The sequence below is a fragment of the Rhinoraja longicauda genome, chromosome 26 (assembly GCF_053455715.1).
Source record: "Rhinoraja longicauda isolate Sanriku21f chromosome 26, sRhiLon1.1, whole genome shotgun sequence".
Lineage (NCBI taxonomy): Eukaryota > Metazoa > Chordata > Chondrichthyes > Rajiformes > Arhynchobatidae > Rhinoraja > Rhinoraja longicauda.
This window is the reverse complement of record NC_135978.1, coordinates 10174313-10196373: the sequence shown is the minus strand read 5'-3', so window position 1 is coordinate 10196373 and position 22061 is coordinate 10174313. Positions and strand designations below refer to the sequence as shown.

Genomic DNA, 22061 nt, shown 5'->3' with positions numbered 1-22061 from the left:
GTTTCTATATAAAATTTTGCTTTTTAGCAAGTTATTTTACAGAAGTGCTGGTTATAGAAAAAGTAAAATCTTTCCTAATCAACAAACATTTGTTAATATTTAACATAAAATGCTGATTATTTTTTAATGCTGACACTACACTGGAGGGAAAAGAAATTCCAGTTTTGATATCCCAGAACACAATGACTTCGTATAATGTATTCCGAACCATCGCAGTGTCATTCCAGCTAATTAAATTTGTGTTTATGTTGAATTGTTAATCTTATTTTTTTATTACATAAGAGATTTTTATTGAATTTGGCTCGAACCATATCTAACCACGTCACATTTTCAATATTCAATCTACATTTACAAACCTTGCCAGATTCAGTCTCCCATGCCCAATTATCTTGGGGTTGAGTTCTTCGTTGTATATAATCAGGAAATTGCATCTACAGTATATTCAGAATAGTACTGATTGGGAAACGTTTCAGATTTCTAAAATTTATTTGTACAATCATAAATGTAAAAACTGTAATGAGCCAGCATCAGCAGGCAGTTCTGTCGAAAGGAATTATTTATTTGTCCTTGCCATTAAAATTCATTCCTTGATGCACAAAGTAATAACCTTTTTTCTTAATATAGCTGAAAATGATTCTATCACGTAAAGTAAGGATTTATACTATGTGTAGCAAAATACCAGGTAGTCTGCTTCCTCGACTGTGTACGAAAAGCTGATTAAGTAGGGCACACATCAAGTTTTGGAATTATTTTTCATACAAAGTACAAATCATTCAACCTGCAAGCTTCTGACCATATTTTCTGACCATTGAGTCACCACACAACAGATGAAGGAATGGAAATCCAGGAGGTCCCGCAGCAGGGGAATAAATAGAATTTTAATTCCTCCTATTCTCATACAAAGCCCTAAACGGGCTTGCCCCCCCGCCTCCATATCAATAATCTAACCCACCACTCTATCTCCAGGTCCCTCAGGTCGGCCGACTTGGGGCTACTGACTATCCCGCGGTCTAGGCTTAAGCTCAGGGGTGACCCCGCTTTTGCGGTTGCAGCTCCTAGACTGTGGAACAGCATCCCTCTCCCTATCAGAACTGCCCCCTCCATCGACTCCTTTAAGTCCAGGCTCAAAACCCATTTCTACTCCCTAGCGTTTGAGGCCCTCTGAGGGGGCGCTGTGAACTGTTTATGTATGTGCTGTTATGTTTGTGTGCCATTGTATGTTCGTTCTTAGTACCTGAACTGATGTACAGCACTTTGGTCAACGTGGGTTGTTTTTAAATGTGCTATACAAATAAAATTGACTTGACTAAATGGGTTGGAGGTTTGTGAAGAACAATATTTAATGATGGTATATGGGAAGCATGACACAGCTGGTCTGAATTGAGATGACTGGTTAATTCCCATATGAATCAAGCTGGCTGGCCATTACTGCAGTAAGTGACTAACATTGATCTACATTGATAATTTATATATAACTATTCACTGCATTTTTCTGAAGCAAGTACTAAATTTTCTTGTAGAACTGGCTATTGATTGGATATTCTGCTCTTTAAATTTGTCACTGAGTAAATTGGCATTGTTTTCTGTACAATAGATTGCTTTGTGTAAAACCATTTCCAAGTTATTGGTTGGCACACTGATGACAATAATTAAGTTTTGAGGGAATTCGGTGCAGCAAGTTAGGGATACAACCTGAATGAACACGCCACTGTCGTGACTGACTTCATCAGCAAGTGCATAGTGCGGCGCGTGCCGAAGAAGACAATCCGAGTGTTTCCCAACCGGAAGCCATGGATGAACCGTGAGGTACAATCCCAGGTGAAGGGCAAGATCGCTGTGTGCAAGTCAAAAGATCCTGAACGGTACAAGAAAGCTCGCTACGATCTTTGCAAGGCCATTCGGGTAGCCAAGAGACAATACAGGGACAAACATGAGTCCCAGTATAACCATTCAGACACTTGCAGACTGTGGCAAGGCCTGAATACTATAACTAGCTGCAAGGCAAAGTTAGACAGCATCGCCAGTGATAGTGCGGTGCCCCCTGATGAACAATGCATTCTTAATGCATGATCTAGCTTTGAGCAAAAGGCCAACAGGTTGATGACATCCGTCCCGTCAGACTCGAGTGCGTCTTTTCCCAAGGTCACTGTTGCAGAAGTTAGATCGACCTATCTGAGGGTGAACCCATGGAATGCAACTGGCCCGCACGGAGTCGCCGGCCGCGTCCTTAGGGACCATGTAGACCAACTAGCAGGAGTGTTCACTGACATCTTTAATCTCTCCCCACACCATTCTGAGGTGCCCACCTGCTCCAAGAGGACCACTGTCATCCCAGTACCAAAGAAAAGCGAGATCTCATGCCTTAATGACAGCCGTCCAGTGGTCATGACATCCAGCATCATGAAGTGCTTTGAGAGGCTGGTAATGGAACACATTAAATCCAGCCTACGAAGCAACCTTGATCCACAGCAGTTTGTCTGCTGCCATAACAGGTCCACGGCTGATGCCATCTCCCTGGTCCTACACTCACCCCTGGTAAACCTGGATAGGAAAGACACCTACGTCAGACTCCTATTCATAGACTACAGCTCCGATTTCAATACCATTATCCCATCCAAGTTCATCTCCAAGCTGGTGAAACTTGGAGTCAGCACTCACCTCTGCAACTGGATCCCAGACTTCCTGACCAGCAGACCACAATCAGTGAGGGTAGGTGACAAATCATCCCCTACGACAATGCTCAACACTGGTGCCCTTGTAGGGAAGTGTTCTCGGCCCTCTTTTATACTTCTTACACACTCACGACTGTACAGCCAAATACCAATCCAATTCCAGTTCACAGACGGCACCACCGTAGTGGGCCAAATATCAAACAATGACGTGACAGAGTACAGGAATGAGATTGGAAACTGCGTAACTGGGTGTCAAGCCAACACATCTCCCTCAATGTCAGCTCAACAAAGGAGATTGTGATCGACTACAGAAAGCGAAGCAGCACACATACCCCAATATACATTGATGGTACCGAACTAGAGATCATTGATAGCTTCAAGTTCTTCGGAATAAATGCTTCAAGTTCTTAAGAATAAATGTCACCGGCAATTTGTCCTGGATTAGCCACATCAAAACAATGGCCAAGAAAGCACACCAATGCCTCTACTTCCTTAGAAAGCTTGGGAAGTTTGGCATGTTCCCAACTACCCTTACCAGCATCTACAGATGTGCTGTAGAAAACAATTTATTGGGAACAGCGTGGTTTGGGAACAGCTCCATCCAAGATCATGAGAAATTGCATAGAGTTTGCAGACCAATTTTGCTCCGGTCACTCCCTCTTTTACCCTCTTACATGAGGCAAGATGTACAGAAGTTTGAAAATGCCTACTCCAGATTCAGGGACAGGTTCTTCCCAATTGCTATCAGGCAACTGATCCGTCCTCTCACCAACTAGGGAGTAGTCCTGACCTCCCATCTACCTCAATGGAGACCATTGAACTATATTTAATCAGACTATACTGGACTTCATCTTGCACTAAACGTTATACCCGTTATTCTGTATCTGTACACTAGATGGTTTGATTGTAATCATCCACCGTGTGGCACCATCAGCAATGGCAGTCTCGCCGACAGTCTTTTTTTTGTCTTTTTTGTTATTTTTAGTATGTTTTACAAGTTTGTGTTAATGTTCTCTGGTTTGTTTTATGTGGGGGGTGGGGGAGAAGATAGGGGGAAACATTTTTTCAATCTCCTACCTTGCCGGAGTTGCGATTGTTTTCTGGATCGTATTTCCGGTCGCTCTGCGGCCTAACATCATGGAGCAGGAGGCCTTGCTCGGGACAGACTTGAGGGGCATGAACTTACCATCAAAGCGTGCGATCCCTTGCCTGGGTTCGATGCTCCAACCGCGGCCTGCGGACTTCAACATCGAGGAGCTCGCAGTCTCCAAATCGCAGAAGGTTTTCCACCAGCCCCGACCCAGGGTAGATCGCTCGGCTCGGGGGGTCTGAGGTCCCCCCGATGCAGGAACTTGATCGCCCCGACGTGAGGGCCCGACCACTGGCTACGGAGTCAAGATCGTCCCGTCAACGGAAGGCTCGAGGCCCCCGACCGCGGGAGAACAAAGTAGGGAAGAGATTGAGCTTTTTTCCGCCTTCCATCACAGTGAGGAATGTGGAGGAGTCACTGGTAGATGTTCATATAAAAATGTATTTTGTGTGTTCTGTTTCTTTTTATTGGTATAACTGTAAGACAAATGAAATTCCTCGTATGTTGCAAAACTATACTTGGCTAATAAAGTATAATTGTGATCTACAGTCCATTTTTGACTGGATAGCACTCAACAAAAATCCTTTTCACTGTACCATGGTACATGTTGCAATAATAAATTAAACTAAAGCTATTTCTGCTAGATGACCGTATCTGGCATCATTTAAAAATAAACAATGGTTATTAGTACAGGTGGGTATTGGAATATATTCAACATCATTACAAGTCAATGTTGTGGTAAAAGCCAGCTTCTTCCAGCTTCGTACCATAGCTAAAATCAAACCATTCCTCCAATTTGATGACATTGAAAAAATCATCCATGCATTCATTTCCTCCCGCCTAGACTACTGCAACTCCCTATACACTGGGATCAGCCAATCTTCCCAGTCCCGCCTGGAATTGGTCCAAAACGCCGCAGCGAGATTCCTGACGGGTACCCGTAAAAGGGACCACATCACCCCGATTCTGGCTCTCTCCACTGGGCACAGAATCAACTTCAAGCTCCTCCTATTCACATACATAGCCCTAAACGGGCTCCCCCCCCCCCCCCTCCCCATATCAAAAATCTTCTAACCCACCACTCTATCTCCAGGTCCCTCAGGTCGGCCGACTTGGGGCTACTGACTATCCCGCGGTCTAGGCTTAAGCTCAGGGGTGACCGCGCTTTTGCGGTTGCAGCTCCTCGACTGTGGAACAGCATCCCACTCCCCATCAGAACTGCCCCCTCCATCGACTCCTTTAAGTCCAGGCTCAAAACCTATTTCTACTCCATAGCGTTTGAGGCCCTCTGAGGGGGCGCTGTGAACTGTTTATGTATGTGCTGTTATGTTTGTGTGCCATTGTATGTTCGTTCTTAGTACCTGAACTGATGTACAGCACTTTGGTCAACGTGGGTTGTTTTTAAATGTGCTATACAAATAAAATTGACTTGACGCATGGTAGAAATTTCCTTGCTTTATTCGAACCAACTATCTTAAGTTCGGCAAAATTTCCTGTGGTAACCTACAATTTTATAGCTGCATTTTGTGTCTATTGCTTAAACAAATTAATTCTCCTTTCAATTTTGGAAAAATCTGACTCTTGTTTCATAACAGGCTGACTGCCTGCTTCTTTGATTTGCGGCCTTATCACCCTCAGCTCAGCCTGGAAATCCTTCTTTTTGCTGCTGATTCATAAAATAAATCTATGGTTTGAAAGAGCACTGAAATTAGTTTTCCAGATTCTTCATCCCTGAATTTGTGTATGGATATATAGGCAATAGGTTGGTGAACATCTAGTGTGCCTTTTAAATGATTATCTATTATCCAAAAAAAAAAGAAATATTTCAACAATCCCTTCAAAATATTTTTATTAATCAAATTATTGGTGTATTTCATAATATTTCTGAATTAATGCCTTCGGTATCATACTTAATTTCTTTGCAAGACCTATTTAAAAAGACAACATAATGCAGTGGGAAATAGTTATGGAATTGAATGTAGATTTAAATGGTTGCAAAGCACAGTATTAAGGCATGTGCCTTGAATTCGAGTGCACCATCCTACGTAGCACGAAGTGATGACGTTAATGCAGTGAGAGCAGATTTCCATTTTGACAATGTTGTACATTTACAGTCAGTAATTATCTTTCAGATTAGGGCCTGAATGAATATATATTTCCAGAGTTGGCGTCAAACAGCCAAAGAGAAAATTGCTGTTGGGTATACTTCAGTTAGATATTAGGTTTCTTCATTTGGGTCCATTTTGTCCATAGCAAAGCAAAAATGAAACAATTTAGTAAATGGTGTAGCATATTATAGTTGATTGCCTGTTCTCCATTCTGAGTTATATTTAACTTAAAGACAGATTGACGTCTTTTTGCTTTAATGACTATTATGTTTCAAGATGTTTGTTGACTAATTTGACACAGAACATCTGGTAAAGAGACTTACTTTTAAATGTTAAGTTTTAAAGTATATGTTAGTTGCTTACTGCAGTATGATCAACTGACTTGTTTGACATAGGAAACACCCAACCATCTCAATTCAAAAAAGGACACGAGGTGCTGGAGTAACTCAGCAGACCAGGCAGCATCTCTGGAGAACATGGATAGGTGACATTTTGTGTCGCAACCCTTCTTCAGGCTAAAGATTAGTCAGTAGAAGGTTCCCGACTCGAAACATCACCTATCTATGTTCCCCAAAGGTGCTGCGTGACTTGCTGAGTTACTCCAGCACTTTAGGCCCTTTTTTGTAAACCGGAATCTGCAGTTCCTTGTTTTTTACATCTCAACTCAAACTGGCTGTAGCACGGTTGCCACGAAATGAGATAGTGAATGATTAAAATACTGGATGGGTAAGGCTTTCGCTATTTTTGGTTCATTTCATTTAGCAAAGTACTTGCATCAATGCCGAACCTATCCCGAATTGTCTTGAGAATGTGCCGGCGAGCTGCCTTCATTGAACCAGTCAGGTGAAGGAACAGTGATTTCCAAGTCAGGATAGTGTGTAGCGTGCAACTGTTGTGCCTTCTTCCTTTGGCCTTTTTGACGATAGATGTTGCAGGTTCAGTTGCTGGAGGATTGCAATAAAATGAAAAGCAACTGGAAGTACTCAGCAAGTCGGGCAGTATTTGTGGAGGAAATAACAGTTAATGTTAGAGGAGGATAACGTTTCACCAGGTAGCATTTTGATCATGTTGTTATTGAAAAACTGTTGGGCAGTGTTAAATATGCAGATCCAGAAATGCTGATCCAGAAACTGTTGTCCAAGAGGCTTTGTTCTTCCAACATCATGTGATCAAGCCATTTGACATTTTTATTTAACCTAGTTAATGTTTGTGCTAAGGATCCTTAGTTTAATATATTTAAGATAGAAAAGCAAGGATATACAAAGTTGTTATAAAACACTGGTCGGGCCTAGTCTGCTAGGATATTGTTTTCAATTCTGGACATTGCAGGCAGGAAAGACATTAGGATCGTGGAGAGAGTGTAGGAGAGATTTTCCTCAAAATTAACACTAAGTCAGGAATTGGAAGAGAAAAACAAGAACATTACAATCACCAGGGAAGTGATACTGAGCACGTTTTAGTGCTGTGAGTTGACAAGTCTCCAAGTCCTAGTGGACCATCCTGGTATCTTGAAAAAAGTATCTGGTGAAATAGTGATGCAATATTTTTAATTTTGCAAAGGTCCCCTGATTCTAGGAAGTTTCCATTAAATCGGAAGATAGATTCTGTCAAATTGGAAGATAGGAAAAATTTTAGAAGCTGATGTTAAAGACAAGGGAATTGAATGCAAAAGTAGGAAGGTTAAGTTTCATATCATCATATCATATCATATATATACAGCCGGAAACAGGCCTTTTCGGCCCACCAAGTCCGTGCCGCCCAGCGATCCCCGTACATTAACACTATCCTACACCCACTAGGGACAATTTTTACATTTACCAAGCCAATTAACCTACATACCTGTCCGTCTTTGGAGTGTGGGAGGAAACCGAAGATCTCGGAGAAAACCCACGCAGGTCACGGGGAGAACGTACAAACTCCTTACAGTGCAGCATCCGTAGTCAGGATCGAACCTGAGTCTCCGGCGCTGCATTCGCTGTAAAGCAGCAGCTCTACCGCTGCGCTACCGTGCCGCCCATGTTTAGGAAGGAACTGCAGCTGCTGGTTTTACACCGAAGATAGACACAAAATACTGGAGTAACTCAGCAGGACAGGCAGCATCTCTGGAGAGAAGGAATGGGTGACGTTTTATAAAGCATTGGTAAGGCCACACCTGGAAGACTACGTGCATAAATTGGTCTCCTTATTTAACAAAGGATGTTGATACATTGTAAACAGTTCAGGGAAGGTTTATTTGAATGATTCCTGGAATAGACCTGGTTGCCTCATGAGGCTAGGCTTGTGTTTGTTGGAGTTCAGAAGGAAGAGAGAGGATTTCATTGAAAGAAATCAGACCACGAGGAGTCTCAATACAGTGGATGTGGTGTATCCTCATGTGGGAAAATCCAGAACTAGGAGTCACTGTTTAAAAATGAGGGGTCATACAGTTAAGGCAGTGATAGAAATTATTTATTTTAAAGATTTGTGAGTTTTTTGAATATTTTTAAGGAAGCGGCGGGTAGATTATAGGTGAGCAAGGGATTAGAGTTTATTGTGGGTGGATGGGAATGTAGTGTTGAATAGACAGTTAGATTGGCCAGATGATCTTATTAATTACGTCAAGGAACCAAGTGGCCCACTCTTGCTCCGAGCTCATATCTTCATATGAAATCAGACTGAAATGCTTCAAATTGGACTTGAGAAAGTTGAAAGGAGATTTGACAGATGTATATCAAAAACTTTAATAGTTCTAGTAAGTAAAGAAAAACCTTTTCTAGTGTCATGCTTTCTTCAGTCAGTGATTTGTGATGATCTGGACTACATTGGCTCAGATTATATTGGAATTAAATTTTATTTACTGCTTCCAAAAGGGAATTGGATAATTGCCTAAGGGGATTATTAAACTCCTGCACTGTAAGGAGTTTGTACGTTCTCCCCGTGACCTGCGTGGGTTTACTCCGAGATCTTCGGTTTCCTCCCACACTCCAAAGACGTACAGGTATGTAGGTTAATTGGCTGGGTAAATGTAAAAAATGTCCCTAGTGGGTGTAGGATAGTGTTAATGTACGGGGATCACTGGGCGGCACGGACTTGGAGGGCCGAAAAGGCCTGTTTCCGGCTGTATATGATATGATATGATATGATATGATATGATATGATATGATATGATGGGGGGGGGGGGGGAAGGGGAGGAGGAATTCAGGGCAAGGGAGAAAGAATCAGGCAATGAATCTAATTGGAAAGGGCAAGCTTGACGAGCACAGCAGGTTCTCGTGTTGTCTTACTGTATGAACTTACTCTTTGAACTTGCCACATAATGATCAATTCAAATGTAGGTTTCTTAATAACATGTGGTGTCTTAATTAATATCAGACTTCTTCTCTGGTACTGATTTTTTTTTTGGCAAGTGTGGCATTTCATTCTTTCAGATTTTAATTCTAGTTGCATTTTTTAAAGATGAAATGTGTTTAGCGCATTTTCTTTCCCTCTTTTTTAGCCCTCAATTAAAAATAATAAAAATTCCCTCTATTTGGTTTGCATTATAAGCACAAACAGAATTTTGCCATGAAAATTCAGAAGTATGGACAGAATAAAGGACTTTGTAAATTATAGCACTACAACCCTGGCCAATTGTTTTGATTTTTCAGCCTCTGTTAATCTGATGAACTTCAATGCTCTTCATCTTGACTTTCAGTTGTAAATTTGGCAGATATTGAAATCAGGTGATATTGACCCAGCTGCCTCTTCAATGCACCCCCCTGATTTTCATGTTCATTTGCTTCAATATTGATATTACTTTTTCTCACCATCATCTAAAGTCATAATTATCCGCACTTCAAGACATCAGCTAATATAAAAACAGGTTCGAAAGGGGTCCTGTTGCATTTCATGGATTAGGGTATTGAAATCCAATTGAACCATGACAGATTTTTTAACATCAATTCACAGCTGCATTTTGAAGCTGGAAAAGCAATAACATTTAACGCGGTTAACAAATCCCTTAATAGATAGATATAATGACATTGACGATTATTTTTGATAGCCAGAAAGATTTAATTATGTTGCATATCCCTCATTAGATTGCCGCTCTTCAAAGACAATAAAATTGAATTCCTCATTTAATGAGCTGCTCTCACGAGAAGTGTTGATGGATGGCATCTTTTATTTATCAAGGTAGAAAAAAGGCAGGGGGAAAGATTTATTTAGGTGCTTTCAATCTGCAAAATTTAAGTTTATACAAACTAAAGTATGTATACTTTCAAAGATGCTAAGACAATATCTAAAATTCACATTAGCAATATATGTTCGTAAGTAGCAAAACCAAACGGGCTCCTGATCCTTCTCTGTCGATGTAATTCCGATTAAGTTTAATGCAGCATTCATAATATTTGTCCTGGGATGACGTTGTAAAATTGAAAGGTGGCTCAATGCAGACTCTGTGGGATAATTGATAAGATGGTACATATGAAACAAATGAGGCCCAAATTATTATAATTGTGATAAGTGAGTTCTCAGACAATAATTTGAGGAGAAAAATTAATATAATTAATTTAAATTATATTAAGTTGAATTAATTTTAAGGGCGGCACGGTGGCACAGCGGTACAGTTGCTGCCTTACAGCACTTGCAGCTCCAGACACTGGGGTTTGATCCCGACTATGGGTGCTGTCTGTCTGGAGTTTGTACGTTCTCTCCATGACCTGCATGGGTTTTCTCCGAGGTCTTTGATTTCCTCCCACATTCCAAAGACATACAGGTTTGTCGGTTAATTGGCTCGGTATAAATGTAAATTGTCCCTAGTGTGTGTTAATATGCAGGGATCGTTGGTCGGTGTGGACTCGGTGGGCCGAAGGGCTTGTTTCCGCGCTGTATCTCTAAACTAAACACAAATCAACTTTCACTCCCCTCTCCGTGATGGATGATCTTTATTAGAATTATTTTTAAAATATTGCCTGGTGGATGTTCAAGATTGAAAATCTATTGACAGTCTCCTTTACAAATCAGTAATTTATCATTAAAACAAATAAACCTTTTTTGGCCAATTGTTAAAGATCAACAATAACAATATATTGACAGCAAAACAGCTGTCACACCCTGAAGTGAACGAAACTTGATGAAAACAAATGCATTGCCACATGCTGCTATCATATTTATTTGATTAATAGTATCAATTTTCATGCATGTAACTCTCAATCTTGATCCGATTGTATTTCTCCATAGAGCCTTTATTAATGGAGACAGAGGGGAGCCGAAATGTTGACTATCCCTTTGCCTCCACAGAGGCTGTTTGATCCACTGAGCTCTTCCAGCACTTTGTTTTTGCTACTTTTTTTAATATTGTTAATCAATGCAGTTCAATTGGACCCTGTTTCAGATGTTAGCATCGATGACTTTTTCATACCTGTTGACTCATGAGCCCTGCTGAAGAGGCCTGCTCTCTGTAGTGTGAAGGAAGGAACTGCAGATGCTGGTTTACACCGAAGAGAGACACAAAATGCTGGAGTAACAGCAGGCCGCGCAGCATCTCTGAAGCAAAGGAATTGGTGATGTTTCGGGTCGAGCCTTTCTTCAGACGAAGAGGTCGAGACCCTTCTTCAGTCTGAAGAAGGGTCCTGACTGGAAACATCACCCATTCCTTTTCTCCAGAGATGCTGCCTGGCCCGCTGAGTCACTCCAGCATTTTGTGTCTATCTTCTATGTTCTCTGGATATCCATTTGAAGATCAAATCACCTGGTTACCTGATAGAATTACAAATTGGATAATACATGTTCTCAGTGAAAACAAACTGTATGAAAATATAGTAAAATATAAATATAAAATATAAAATATCTGGGCGGCACGGTAGCGCAGCGGTAGAGTTGCTGCTTTACAGCGAATGCAGCGCCGGAGACTCAGGTTCGATCCTGACTACAGGTGCTGCACTGTAAGGAGTTTGTACGTTCTCCCCGTGACCTGCGTGGGTTTTCTCCGAGATCTTCGGTTTCCTCCCACACTCCAAAGACGTACAGGTATGTAGGTTAATAGGCTGGGTAAATGTAAAAAAAATTGTCCCTAGTGGGTGTAGGATAGTGTTAATGTACGGGGATCACTGGGCGGCACGGACTTGGAGGGCCGAAAAGGCCTGTTTCCGGCTGTATATATATGATATGATATGATACCTGAAATTTAGGAGATTCCGTTCTATGCTATTTTTGTGAATGGTCTGTAGATCTGCTCTGATACATTGGGGCAGGTCTTCTGCTGCCCTGAGGTGGCTTGTGGCCCAGTGTGTAATCTTGCAAATGGTGAAACCTTTTCCAGTGTCAGATGCTTTCTTCAGTCAGTGAGTTGTTATGATCTGGACCAGACTACAGATCATCATGGCGGCCCAGCGAGAAACAGGGCTTCTTCCGGGGCAAGCAACTGGCCGAATGCATAGTATGTCTTTGATAATTGGTCAGCCCGACCCCACCAGCCCACTGGCTCACTGACTGTCAAAGCTTTCACAATATGAATGTTTGCAGGAAACTTTTAACAATCACAAGTACAGAAAATCACCCAGGGCCTGTTGAAAGATGATGTTATAAACAAAAGTCCGAAGACTAAATAAACACCACACTCACACACACACACTTAAAATGATTAAAAACATTTATATCAACTTAATTACTTTAAATATAAAGGGCTGCAGACTGACAGCTGATCTTTCCCATTTGTTTTAATGGTGCTGCTGAGCTTGTGCCAGGTTTGCTTGGCACGGGCTCAATGGGAAGGCTTCTCCATCTGAAAACTGGGAAATATGTAGGAGATTGTGCTACTCTGTTGAACTCCATAAAAAGTGCCCTCTGTAAATTAAACCTGATATCGAGATTTAGCACCTTTCCTTTACGGCTGACTCTCACCCAAAAGGCCAATGCTTTATAGACATAATTAACTATTAGTTTTAGTTTTAAAGATACAGCGCGGAAACAAGCTCTTCAGCCCACTGAATCCGCACCAACCAGCGACCTCCGCAAACTAACACTATCCTACATATTAGGAACAATTTTACCAAAGCCGATTAACCTACAAACCTGTGCGTCTTTGGAGTGTGGGAGCATCCAGAGAAAACCCACGCAGGTCAAGGGGAGAACGTACAAACTCCGTTTAGAGAGCACTCATGGTCAGGATTGAACCCGGGTATCTGGTGCTGTTAGGCAGCAACTCTACCGCTACACCACTGTGCCGCCCTTAAATGAGCCGACCATGAGAAACTGTAAGCAATCACACAGCATGGATATCTACAGGATTACTGTCCACATAAGGATGATTAAGGTTAGGGGGTAGGTAGGAAAACCAGTGCAGTCGGCCATTTATTGTGCACCATGCATGTAACATATAACAATAAATATCAATATTTTCATTAAGTAAACCAAGCTGCTTTATGGTTTCGATTCCTTTGGCTACACTCTGTCCAATACATGGATCACTTTGTAGTAATATCGCGGATAGTGTTTTTGTATTGTGCACGTACTCTCAACTTCTGGCATGTAATGGAATAAAGACTGAGCTTATTTTGCAACTTTGTTTTGTCCATTCTAAATTTCATGGAATTGTGCTTATTTACATTAATTAAAACCTGCCAACAATTGCCCCCATCACTTCAGTCTATTGAATCCATTTGTATTTGAACAGCTTGGTTCATTTGTTTGGCAGCCAATGCAAGTCGCTACGTTTTTCTGTAAGCAGCTGTAGCCTCAGCAGCTGATCCTAAGCGCCTATTATTTGCCTCCTTCCTTTCCCATCCAGGTCCAGCACTGTGCACACCTGCCTTCCGTTTCTTTTCCAACCAATTTTATTTCATTTCAGGAACGGCTTGAGAAGGATGGAGATATCATGCTGATCTTTGCTATCAGTATATGGGGTGGCCGTGTCAGGCAGCAACTCTACCGCTATGTTATTGTGCCGCCCACAGTTTGTTTCCGTGTTGTATGATCCTGGGATACCATTAAACATGCATATTGTGATATGACTGGACTGCAGATTTTTGATGTCTCCCTTTCACTTGAATTGTTGTATTCAATTATTTTTCTGTCATTCCTTATTTTAGTTCAAAGTAAATGGAGAATGGTGGACTTGGATAGACTACGACCAATTTCAGCTTCTCATCAAAGACTGTGAAGAGAACAATGGCACCAAGATATTCTCTGCAGAAGATTACATGGCAAAGACACCAGCCTGGTCACTCTTTGGAGCGAAGCAGAGAGGTTTTGATCCAGTTGACACAAGGTTCCAAAGGAAAAAACTGAAAGACATTTCTGGATGCTAAAAACATTCAGTTGGATTCATCTATTTCTCTCTCCATAGATGCTGTCTGATTTGATGAGGAAATCCAGCATGTTGTCTTTTGATGGACACAAAATGCCAGAGTAACTCAGCGGGACAGGCAGCATCTCTGGAGAGATGGAATGGGCGACGTTTCGGGTCGCGACCCTTCTTCAGACTTCAGCTCAGTATGAAGAAGGGTCTCGACCAGAAACGTCACCCATTCCTTCTACCTAGAGATGCTACCTGTCCCGCTGAGTTACTCCAGCATTTTGTGTCTTATCTTTGGTGTAAATCAGCATCTGCAGTTCCTTCCTACACATGTTGTCTTTTGATTCTAATTAGACTTGTATGTGGCATCACAGGATGGGAGAAACTATGTGGCCAGTGCTCATTGTTTTTTACAGCAGCCATGTGCTGGAAATGTAAAGTGTTTTAGTCTGAGCATATGCGGAAGGAATTTACCCATACAATTGTGCAGAATTGGCTATTATAAACTCCACATTCAGATGATGTAGCAAATTCTTCATTCAAAGAGCTGTCAATTGACAAGGTCATGCGAAAATAGAACCATTGTGATTGACTAAACATGGTGTATGTTACATTCCCTGGGTTTTATTTTTATTCAATTTTCTTGTTATGGACAATTGCCCAGAAAATTATCTTCATCTGAGTCGGTATTGATTATTTTTCCTCTGGAACACAGGTTGACGATCTGGCTCAGGGACACTGATCTTTCCTCTCACTCAGTTCAGACAAAATTAAAGCCAGGATTGTATATCACATATTTCATGGAAAGTTGGTATGGCAGTCAGTATTGAATCTTGAATCTGTTGAGTTTTCACGCATCATGTTCTTTTATCTAATTTTGACCCCTTCCTCCTGAAGCTGATTTACACAGCCTGAAGGATGGGAATGCCTGAGGCAGGGAGTGGATCCGGCCTGTGTTACTGCCTATAGAGTGATGACAAGGAGCAGACTTCAGAACCCAGAGGGAGCTTAAAACTGGTAACGGTATTGCAATACTTAAACCAGTTTTTTGATCGTGTTACTTATTATTGAAAGGAAGTGAAAGCTGAAAATACTAGAAACACTCAGCAGTAGAGGAAGTGTTTGAGGAAAGAAAAACAGAGTAATATGTTAAATTCTTGAATTTAACAAAAATAAAGGGCGGCACGGTAGACTTGCTGCCTTACAGCGCAAGAGATCCAGGTTCGATCCTGACTACGGGTGCTGTCTGTACGGAGTTTGTATGTTCTCCCCATGCGTGAGTTTTCTACGGGAGCTCCGGTTTCCTCCCACACTCCAAAAATGTACAGATTTGTAGGTTAAACAAATTGTCATTTGTCCCTAGTTTGTGTAAGATATTGTTAGTGTGTGGAGATCCCTGGTCAGCACAACTTGGTTGGCCAAAAGGCCAGTTTCCGCGCTGTATCTCTAAACTAAACTAAACAAAACATTTCAGGTCCAAGATCCTTCATCAGATCTGAAAAGTTAATTCTGTTTGCCTTTCCACAGACACTGCCTGACCTGTCGAGTGTTTTAGACATTATCTGTTTTTATTTAAGTTTTTCAGCATCTACACTTTTCTGCTTTTCCATTGGAGATGGAATGTCATCACCTCTGTTAAGGCAGTAAATGTTTTGAGTTTTATTCCACTGCCTTAATGTAAGTTTATGATTGTATATGGAATACGATAATAAATTTTGTTACCCCAGTTTTAATATTTGTTTTCCATTTCTTATTTTAAGTTGTCAACCAGAAGGGGATTTTTTATTATAAGACTGCAGGAGGCCATTTGTTTCATTGTGTCTGTGCTGCCTCTTTTAAAGGACTATCTAAACAATCTCAATTCCTTGGTCTTTCCTCACAGCCACAGATATTCTTCCTCCTTACGTTAAATATCCAATTCTGTTGTTAGTTAATTGCCCGGGTAATGTTATGTGTGCATAATTACCCATAAACTCTACCTGGCTCTCTTTGGCTATCAATATTCAATTGGAGGCGTTCTGTGATGTGGGTTGCACACTCCACACACATGCTGGTTATTCAAGTTTATCGCTGCTTCTCTTCATTATTTAAGACACACTTCTGAATGGCACGTGTTTTTGATTATCTGTGCAAATTCAATGGGCATTGATCTCATGTAAATTGGTATTTCACAAGACTCTGAAGACTGCATCTCCTTTGAGAAAATTGAATTTCAATTTCGCTCTGGTCACATAGTATATTTACTTTTATTATTTAAATGTCGTACTCTTAATCTATGGTGCTGCACTAGTTGTCGTGATATAAAAAAGCCCTGGAAGTTGAGGCAGTTAGACAGTCTGGTTCTGGTGTCAGAGTCATGGAGTTCAAACAGCACTGAAACAGTCCTATCAGCCCACCATGTTCACATCACTCTTTCTGCCCATTGTGTTGCCGGTGACAACGCCAGGCTCGACAGTGACCACACCAACACATGCAGCATGGTGAATTCACAGGGTAGTTGACAAGAAAGTCCAGCACGGCTTGGGAGACGCTGTCCCTCGTTTTAAGGGCGCAAGTATGCTGGCACTGGCGATCTCGGGCTTTTCCCGGCAGCTCAGTGCTGGTCTCAAGGAGGTGGCGTGGCGATCTTAGGCTCCGGTTTGTCTCAATGGCTCAATCTTGCTCGAACCTGCAATAGGGGAACAAAGCTAGCAGTGAGGTGCCCCACTTTCTCCCCCTTTCTTTCTCTCCCTCTCATCTCAATTCCTTATTTTTTTCCTCCTTCTCTCCGCTGGAAGAATACCTGGGTTTTATGGGTGGCCATGGTGGCACAGCGGTAGAGTTGTTGCCTTACAGTGTCTGCGGCGCCAGAGACCCGGGGTTGATCCCGACTATTGGTACTGTCTACACGGAGTTTGTACCTTCTCCCCTTGACCGCGTGAGTTTTCTCCGAGACGTACACACTCCAAAGACGTACAGATATGTAGGTTAATTGGCTTGCTGTATGTGTAAATTGTCCCTACTGTGTGTAGGATAGTGTTAATGTGCGGGATTGCTGGTCGGTGCGGACTCGGTGGGCCGATGGGCCTGTTTCCGCTTTTATCTCCAAACTAAGCTAACGAGATTCAGGTGGGCCAATCTGTTCTTGAACCCAGCTGTTACCAATGATGCGGGGGATTGGCCTGTCCTGGCCTGTTTGCCAATGATAGGGATCGGAGCGGCATTTGAGGGAGGGGTACAGTCGCACCATCTATACTAATTCCATCAGGTCTGGAATCTTTGCTTATTCAAATGCCTGCCTAAATGTCTCTTAATGTAGATATTATGTTTGCACCACCTCATTCTGCAACATGCTCTGGATATCAACCACTTTCTATGTAAAAAGTACATCATAGGTGATAGGAGCAGACTTTATGGGCCATTCGGCCCATCAAGTCCACACCACCTTTCAAGTCTTTTTTTTACTCAAATCTGTTTATAAACTATTTCCTCTCACCTTAAATGTACGGCGTCTTGACTTTGATATCCCTGCCATGGATATTGCATTACAAAATATCTAGAAGCCACTGAGAAGTTCTGGAAAGCATCTACTCTGAGCAAGATCAAGCTAATTCTGCAGAAGTGACCACTTAGAATCTTGTAAGTATGGAGGTTTGGTTTTCAGTTTACAAACTAACTTTATACTTACCATGAGCTCCTTCATAATTCACAAACATTTTGGTTTCATGCTATTATAGGAGGAGCAGTTGTTTCAAGCCAGATTTACCATTCAACTGCTTAAAAGGTTACGATTCCTAACAATAATATCACTTTACTTTCTGTTTGTCTAATGACTTAAATTGGTTTAATGTTGTTTGAACAGGAGTGGGAATTGTATTGTTGACGTATGCATGTGGCATGGTGTGGAGCAAATGAATAATCATTCATTACTGATGATTAGTAACATTTAGCCTGGCGTAGTTGGCATAATTAATCATCGTATTAGAGTCATAGAGGGATACAGTGTGGAAACAGGCCCTTCTGCCCAACTTGCCCGCACTGGCCAACATGTCCCAGCTACACTAGTCCCACCTGCCTGCATTTGGTCCATATTCCTCCAAACCTGTCCTATCCAGGTTCCTGACTAACTGCTTCTTAAACATTGGGATAGTCCCAGCCTCAACTACCTCCTCTGGCAGCCTGTTCCATACACCCACCACCCTTTGTGTGAAAAAGTTTCCCCTCGGATTCCTATTAAATCCTTTTCCCCTTCACCTTAAACCTATATCCTCTGGTCCTCGATTCACCTACTCTGAACAAGAGACTCTGTGCATCTACCCGATCTATTCCTCATGCTATTCTGCATGTATGTAGGTCTTCAAAGCCAGAAGTTGCAATCATAGCTTTGTAGGGGTTTGAAACATTTATTTTAAGTTGCAAAAGGAATGAATGTTCAGAGCATTTATTAAAATAAAATATGGAAAGTGATAGTTTAAGTTTGAGGAAGACTACTATAAAAAATATATTTTCCTATGACAACCTAAAATGCATTAAAAATGACATTTCAGCTGCAACTGAGAATTGTTCTCTCAATAATACATTTGAGTTAGACAGCACAGGAAAAGGCCCTTTATCCCATCATGTCCATGCCAACCATTAATCACCCAGCGAAAGACACGAAAATGCTGGAGTAACTCAGTGGGCCAGGCAACACCCCTGGAGAACATTGGATATTTTGGGATGGGGTTTAGTAAGAGGTTATCTAAAATTGGAGAATTCAATGTTCATACCATGGATTGTAAACTTCTCAAGCAGAATATGAGGTGCTGTTCCTCCAGTTGGCATGCTGCTTCACTCTGGTAATGGAGTGAGCTCAGGACAGAAGGTCGATATGGGAAGGGGAGTTAAAATGATTAGCAACCGGGAGACCCAGAGGGCCTTGGTGGCACCAGTGCAAGTGTTCAGCAAAATGGCCGCCGAATCTACACTTGGTCTTGCCGATGTACAGGAGGCCACATCGGGGACACCAAATGTAGTAGATGAGGTTATAGGAGGTTCACGTGAACCTCTTTCTCATCTGGAAGGACTATAGTGGTCCCTGGATGGAGGTGAGGAAGGTAGGGATGGCGACCCCAATATGTCGGGCGACAGAACTGTGTATCGGACATGGTGGTGAGCAACACAGGGGCCAGACAGAAGACGGTCCTCTCTCCCTTCCTGTTTACCATCTACACCTCGGATTTCAGATATAACTCCGTCTCCTGCCACCTGCAGAAGTTTTCAGATGACTCTGCAATTGTGGGCTGCATCAGTGAGGGGAGGGAAGCTGAATACAAAGGTGTAGTCAACGACTTTGTTGAGTGGTGTGGGGTGAATCACCTGCAGCTCAACACTGACACGACTAAGGAGTTGGTGGTGGACATTAGGAGGAGAGGAACACCCCTGTCCCCTGTCTCCATCAATGGTGTGGATGTGCAGTTTACCAGGGAGTACAAATATCTTGGAGTGTACCTGGACTGGACAGGTCCAGGAAGGCTGAGGCCCTGTACAAGAAGGGACAGAGCCGGCTCTACTTTTTGAGAAGGCTCCGCTCCTTCAACGTCTGCAGTAAGATGCTGCAGATGTTCTACCAATCGGGGGTAGCCGGTGCCATCTTCTTTGCACCGTGTGCTGGGAGCAACAGGGCGAAGGTTTCAGACACCAATAGGATAAAGAAACTAATCAGGAAGGCTGGCTCGGTCCTGAGGGCGGAGTTGGATTCATGGGAGGTGGTCTTGGAGTGTAGGATGCTCCTCAAACTGCGGAGCATCCTGGACAATGCAGCTCACCCCCTCCATGACACACTGGTCAACCTGAGGAGTATCTTCAGCAAGAGACTGGTTCCACCAAGATGCAGGACAGAACACCACAGGAGATCCTTTGTCCCTGTGGCTATCAAACTGTACAACTCCTCTCCATTCTGTTGTGGGGTAGACTGAGACTGACTTCCGTCCTTCCTCCCTCTCCCTTCCTCCCTCCCCAATCTTTGCACATCCCCCAATCCTTTCTACTCGTCACTTTAATTTAATCTCTCCTGGAGCAACAACATCACGTCCATCGCCAAGAAAGCCCAGCAGCGCCTCTACTTCCTCCGCAAACTGAAGAGAGCGGGAGCCCCCACACCCATCATGTACACTTTTTACCGAGGTGCCATCGAGAGCATCCTCAGCAGCTGCATCACTGTGTGGTTCGGAAGCTGCACAGCCTCCAGCCGTAAGACCCTGCAGCGCATAGTGAACACTGCTGAGAGGATCACTGGCGCCTCACTCCCAACACTCCTGGTCCTTTACACCACCCGCCTCACCCGCAAAGCATTGAGCATTGTGGGTGACCCCTCCCACCCCTCCAACAGCCTCTTCACCCTCCTGCCTTCAGGGAGAAGGTTTCGCAGCCTGAGGTCAAGCACCACCCGACTAAAGAACAGTTTTTTCCACCAGGCTGTCAGGATGCTGAACTCTCTCCCCTCCCTTCCTCCTCTCTCCCCTGCCCCTATGGGACCTGGACTTTAACACCCCACACACACGCACATCCAGCACCAGACACTTTTTTTAAAAAAATTTGAAGTGACTATATTTTATATTTTATATTTTATGTTGATTGTTGTTTGCTGTGCCTTTTGTTTTATGCACTTTGTTCCTCGGGATTGTGGGAAACGGTATTTCGATTTTCTGTCTGTGTAAACTGGCTGAGGATTGACAATAAAATTGACTTTGACTTGACTTGACTTGATGTTTCATGTATTTTGTGCTTTGATGACTGCTGGCAGATCAATTTCCCTCCTGGGATAAATAAAGTTCTATCGTATCATATCGTATCGGTGTTAGGTCATACTAAATAGCTTTAAGTAGAAAGCCATAACCAGACATAGTTGAAGGGGAAAGAAAGATTTTGTATCAATGCTTAGAGATCACATAAACACTGTCAACTTCACAGCTGCTTGATCTAGTTTCCCTGGCTCTCTACTGTACTTACAGTCTTTCATAAAAGCAAAGTAGTCTGTAAATGATTTATAATACGATAATTATTATTTGCTTAAATTCCTAGTGATATCTTTTATAGATTAAACTTTCAAATCCACGACTTCTTATTAATGTGTGTGACCATGGAAGATACTTGATTTATTGTTCATTCAGTCTTTGCCGATTACATAAGACAGTGGAAAGGGCTTCCTGGAATCAAAACCATGACTGATGGATTGCAGACTATCTCTGCCGATGTGCAGCAGTAACTATTCAATGTGAAATCAGTTTGGGCCATCCCCAGTCTCTATGGAGTCACAGCGCACAGCTAATTTAGCAGTAACTGGCAGGAGATTATTGATTTCACCCACAACCAATGGGAAGGTGGTTGCTGGTAATAGAAAATATCAATGATGCAGTATGGGTTGTATTTCTCAGTGTATGATTGAGACATATTGAGCTGTTTCTGCTCACAGCCTTTCTAAATGCCTTTCAATACTTAGGCAAAGTGGCAATGTATTATCCCACATCATTATGTGCTTGATTGAAAGGCTATAAATGAATTCATGATAGCATTCAGGGCGCGCACGGTGGTGCAGCGGTAGAATTGCTGCCTCACAGCGCCAGAGACCCGGGTTTGATCCTGACTACGGGTGCGGTCTGTATGGAGTTTGTACGTTCTCCCCGTGACCGCATGGGTTTTCCCCAGGAGCTCCGGTTTCTTCCCACACTCCAACGACGTACAGGTTTGTAGGTTAATTGGCTTCGCTAAAGATTGTAAATTGTCCTTAGTGTGTAGGATAGAAAGAGTATACGGGGATCGCTGGTCGGCGCGGACCTGGTGGGACGAAGGGCCTGTTTCCACATGGTATCTCTAAACTAAACTAAAAAATCTCTGACAGTATTGCTGTTCTGGTTACTACACAAAAAACTTTGAAAAGTTTTCAACTATTCTTGTGTTTCTGATAGTGATTTTGAAGT

The 22061-nt window shown here is 42.5% G+C and overlaps 1 protein-coding gene across 1 annotated transcript in view; it reads left to right on the top strand.

Annotated features, from left to right (window-relative positions):
- Positions 1-15857, top strand: part of tyw1 (tRNA-yW synthesizing protein 1 homolog (S. cerevisiae)) — a 119002-nt gene extending 103145 nt beyond the window's left edge. The window contains exon 16 of the mRNA XM_078422461.1: positions 13919-15857. Coding sequence (XP_078278587.1) covers positions 13919-14137 — 219 coding nt within the window. The 3' untranslated portion in view covers positions 14138-15857. The remainder of the gene's footprint in view (positions 1-13918) is intronic.
- The last annotated feature ends 6204 nt before the right edge of the window (positions 15858-22061 follow it).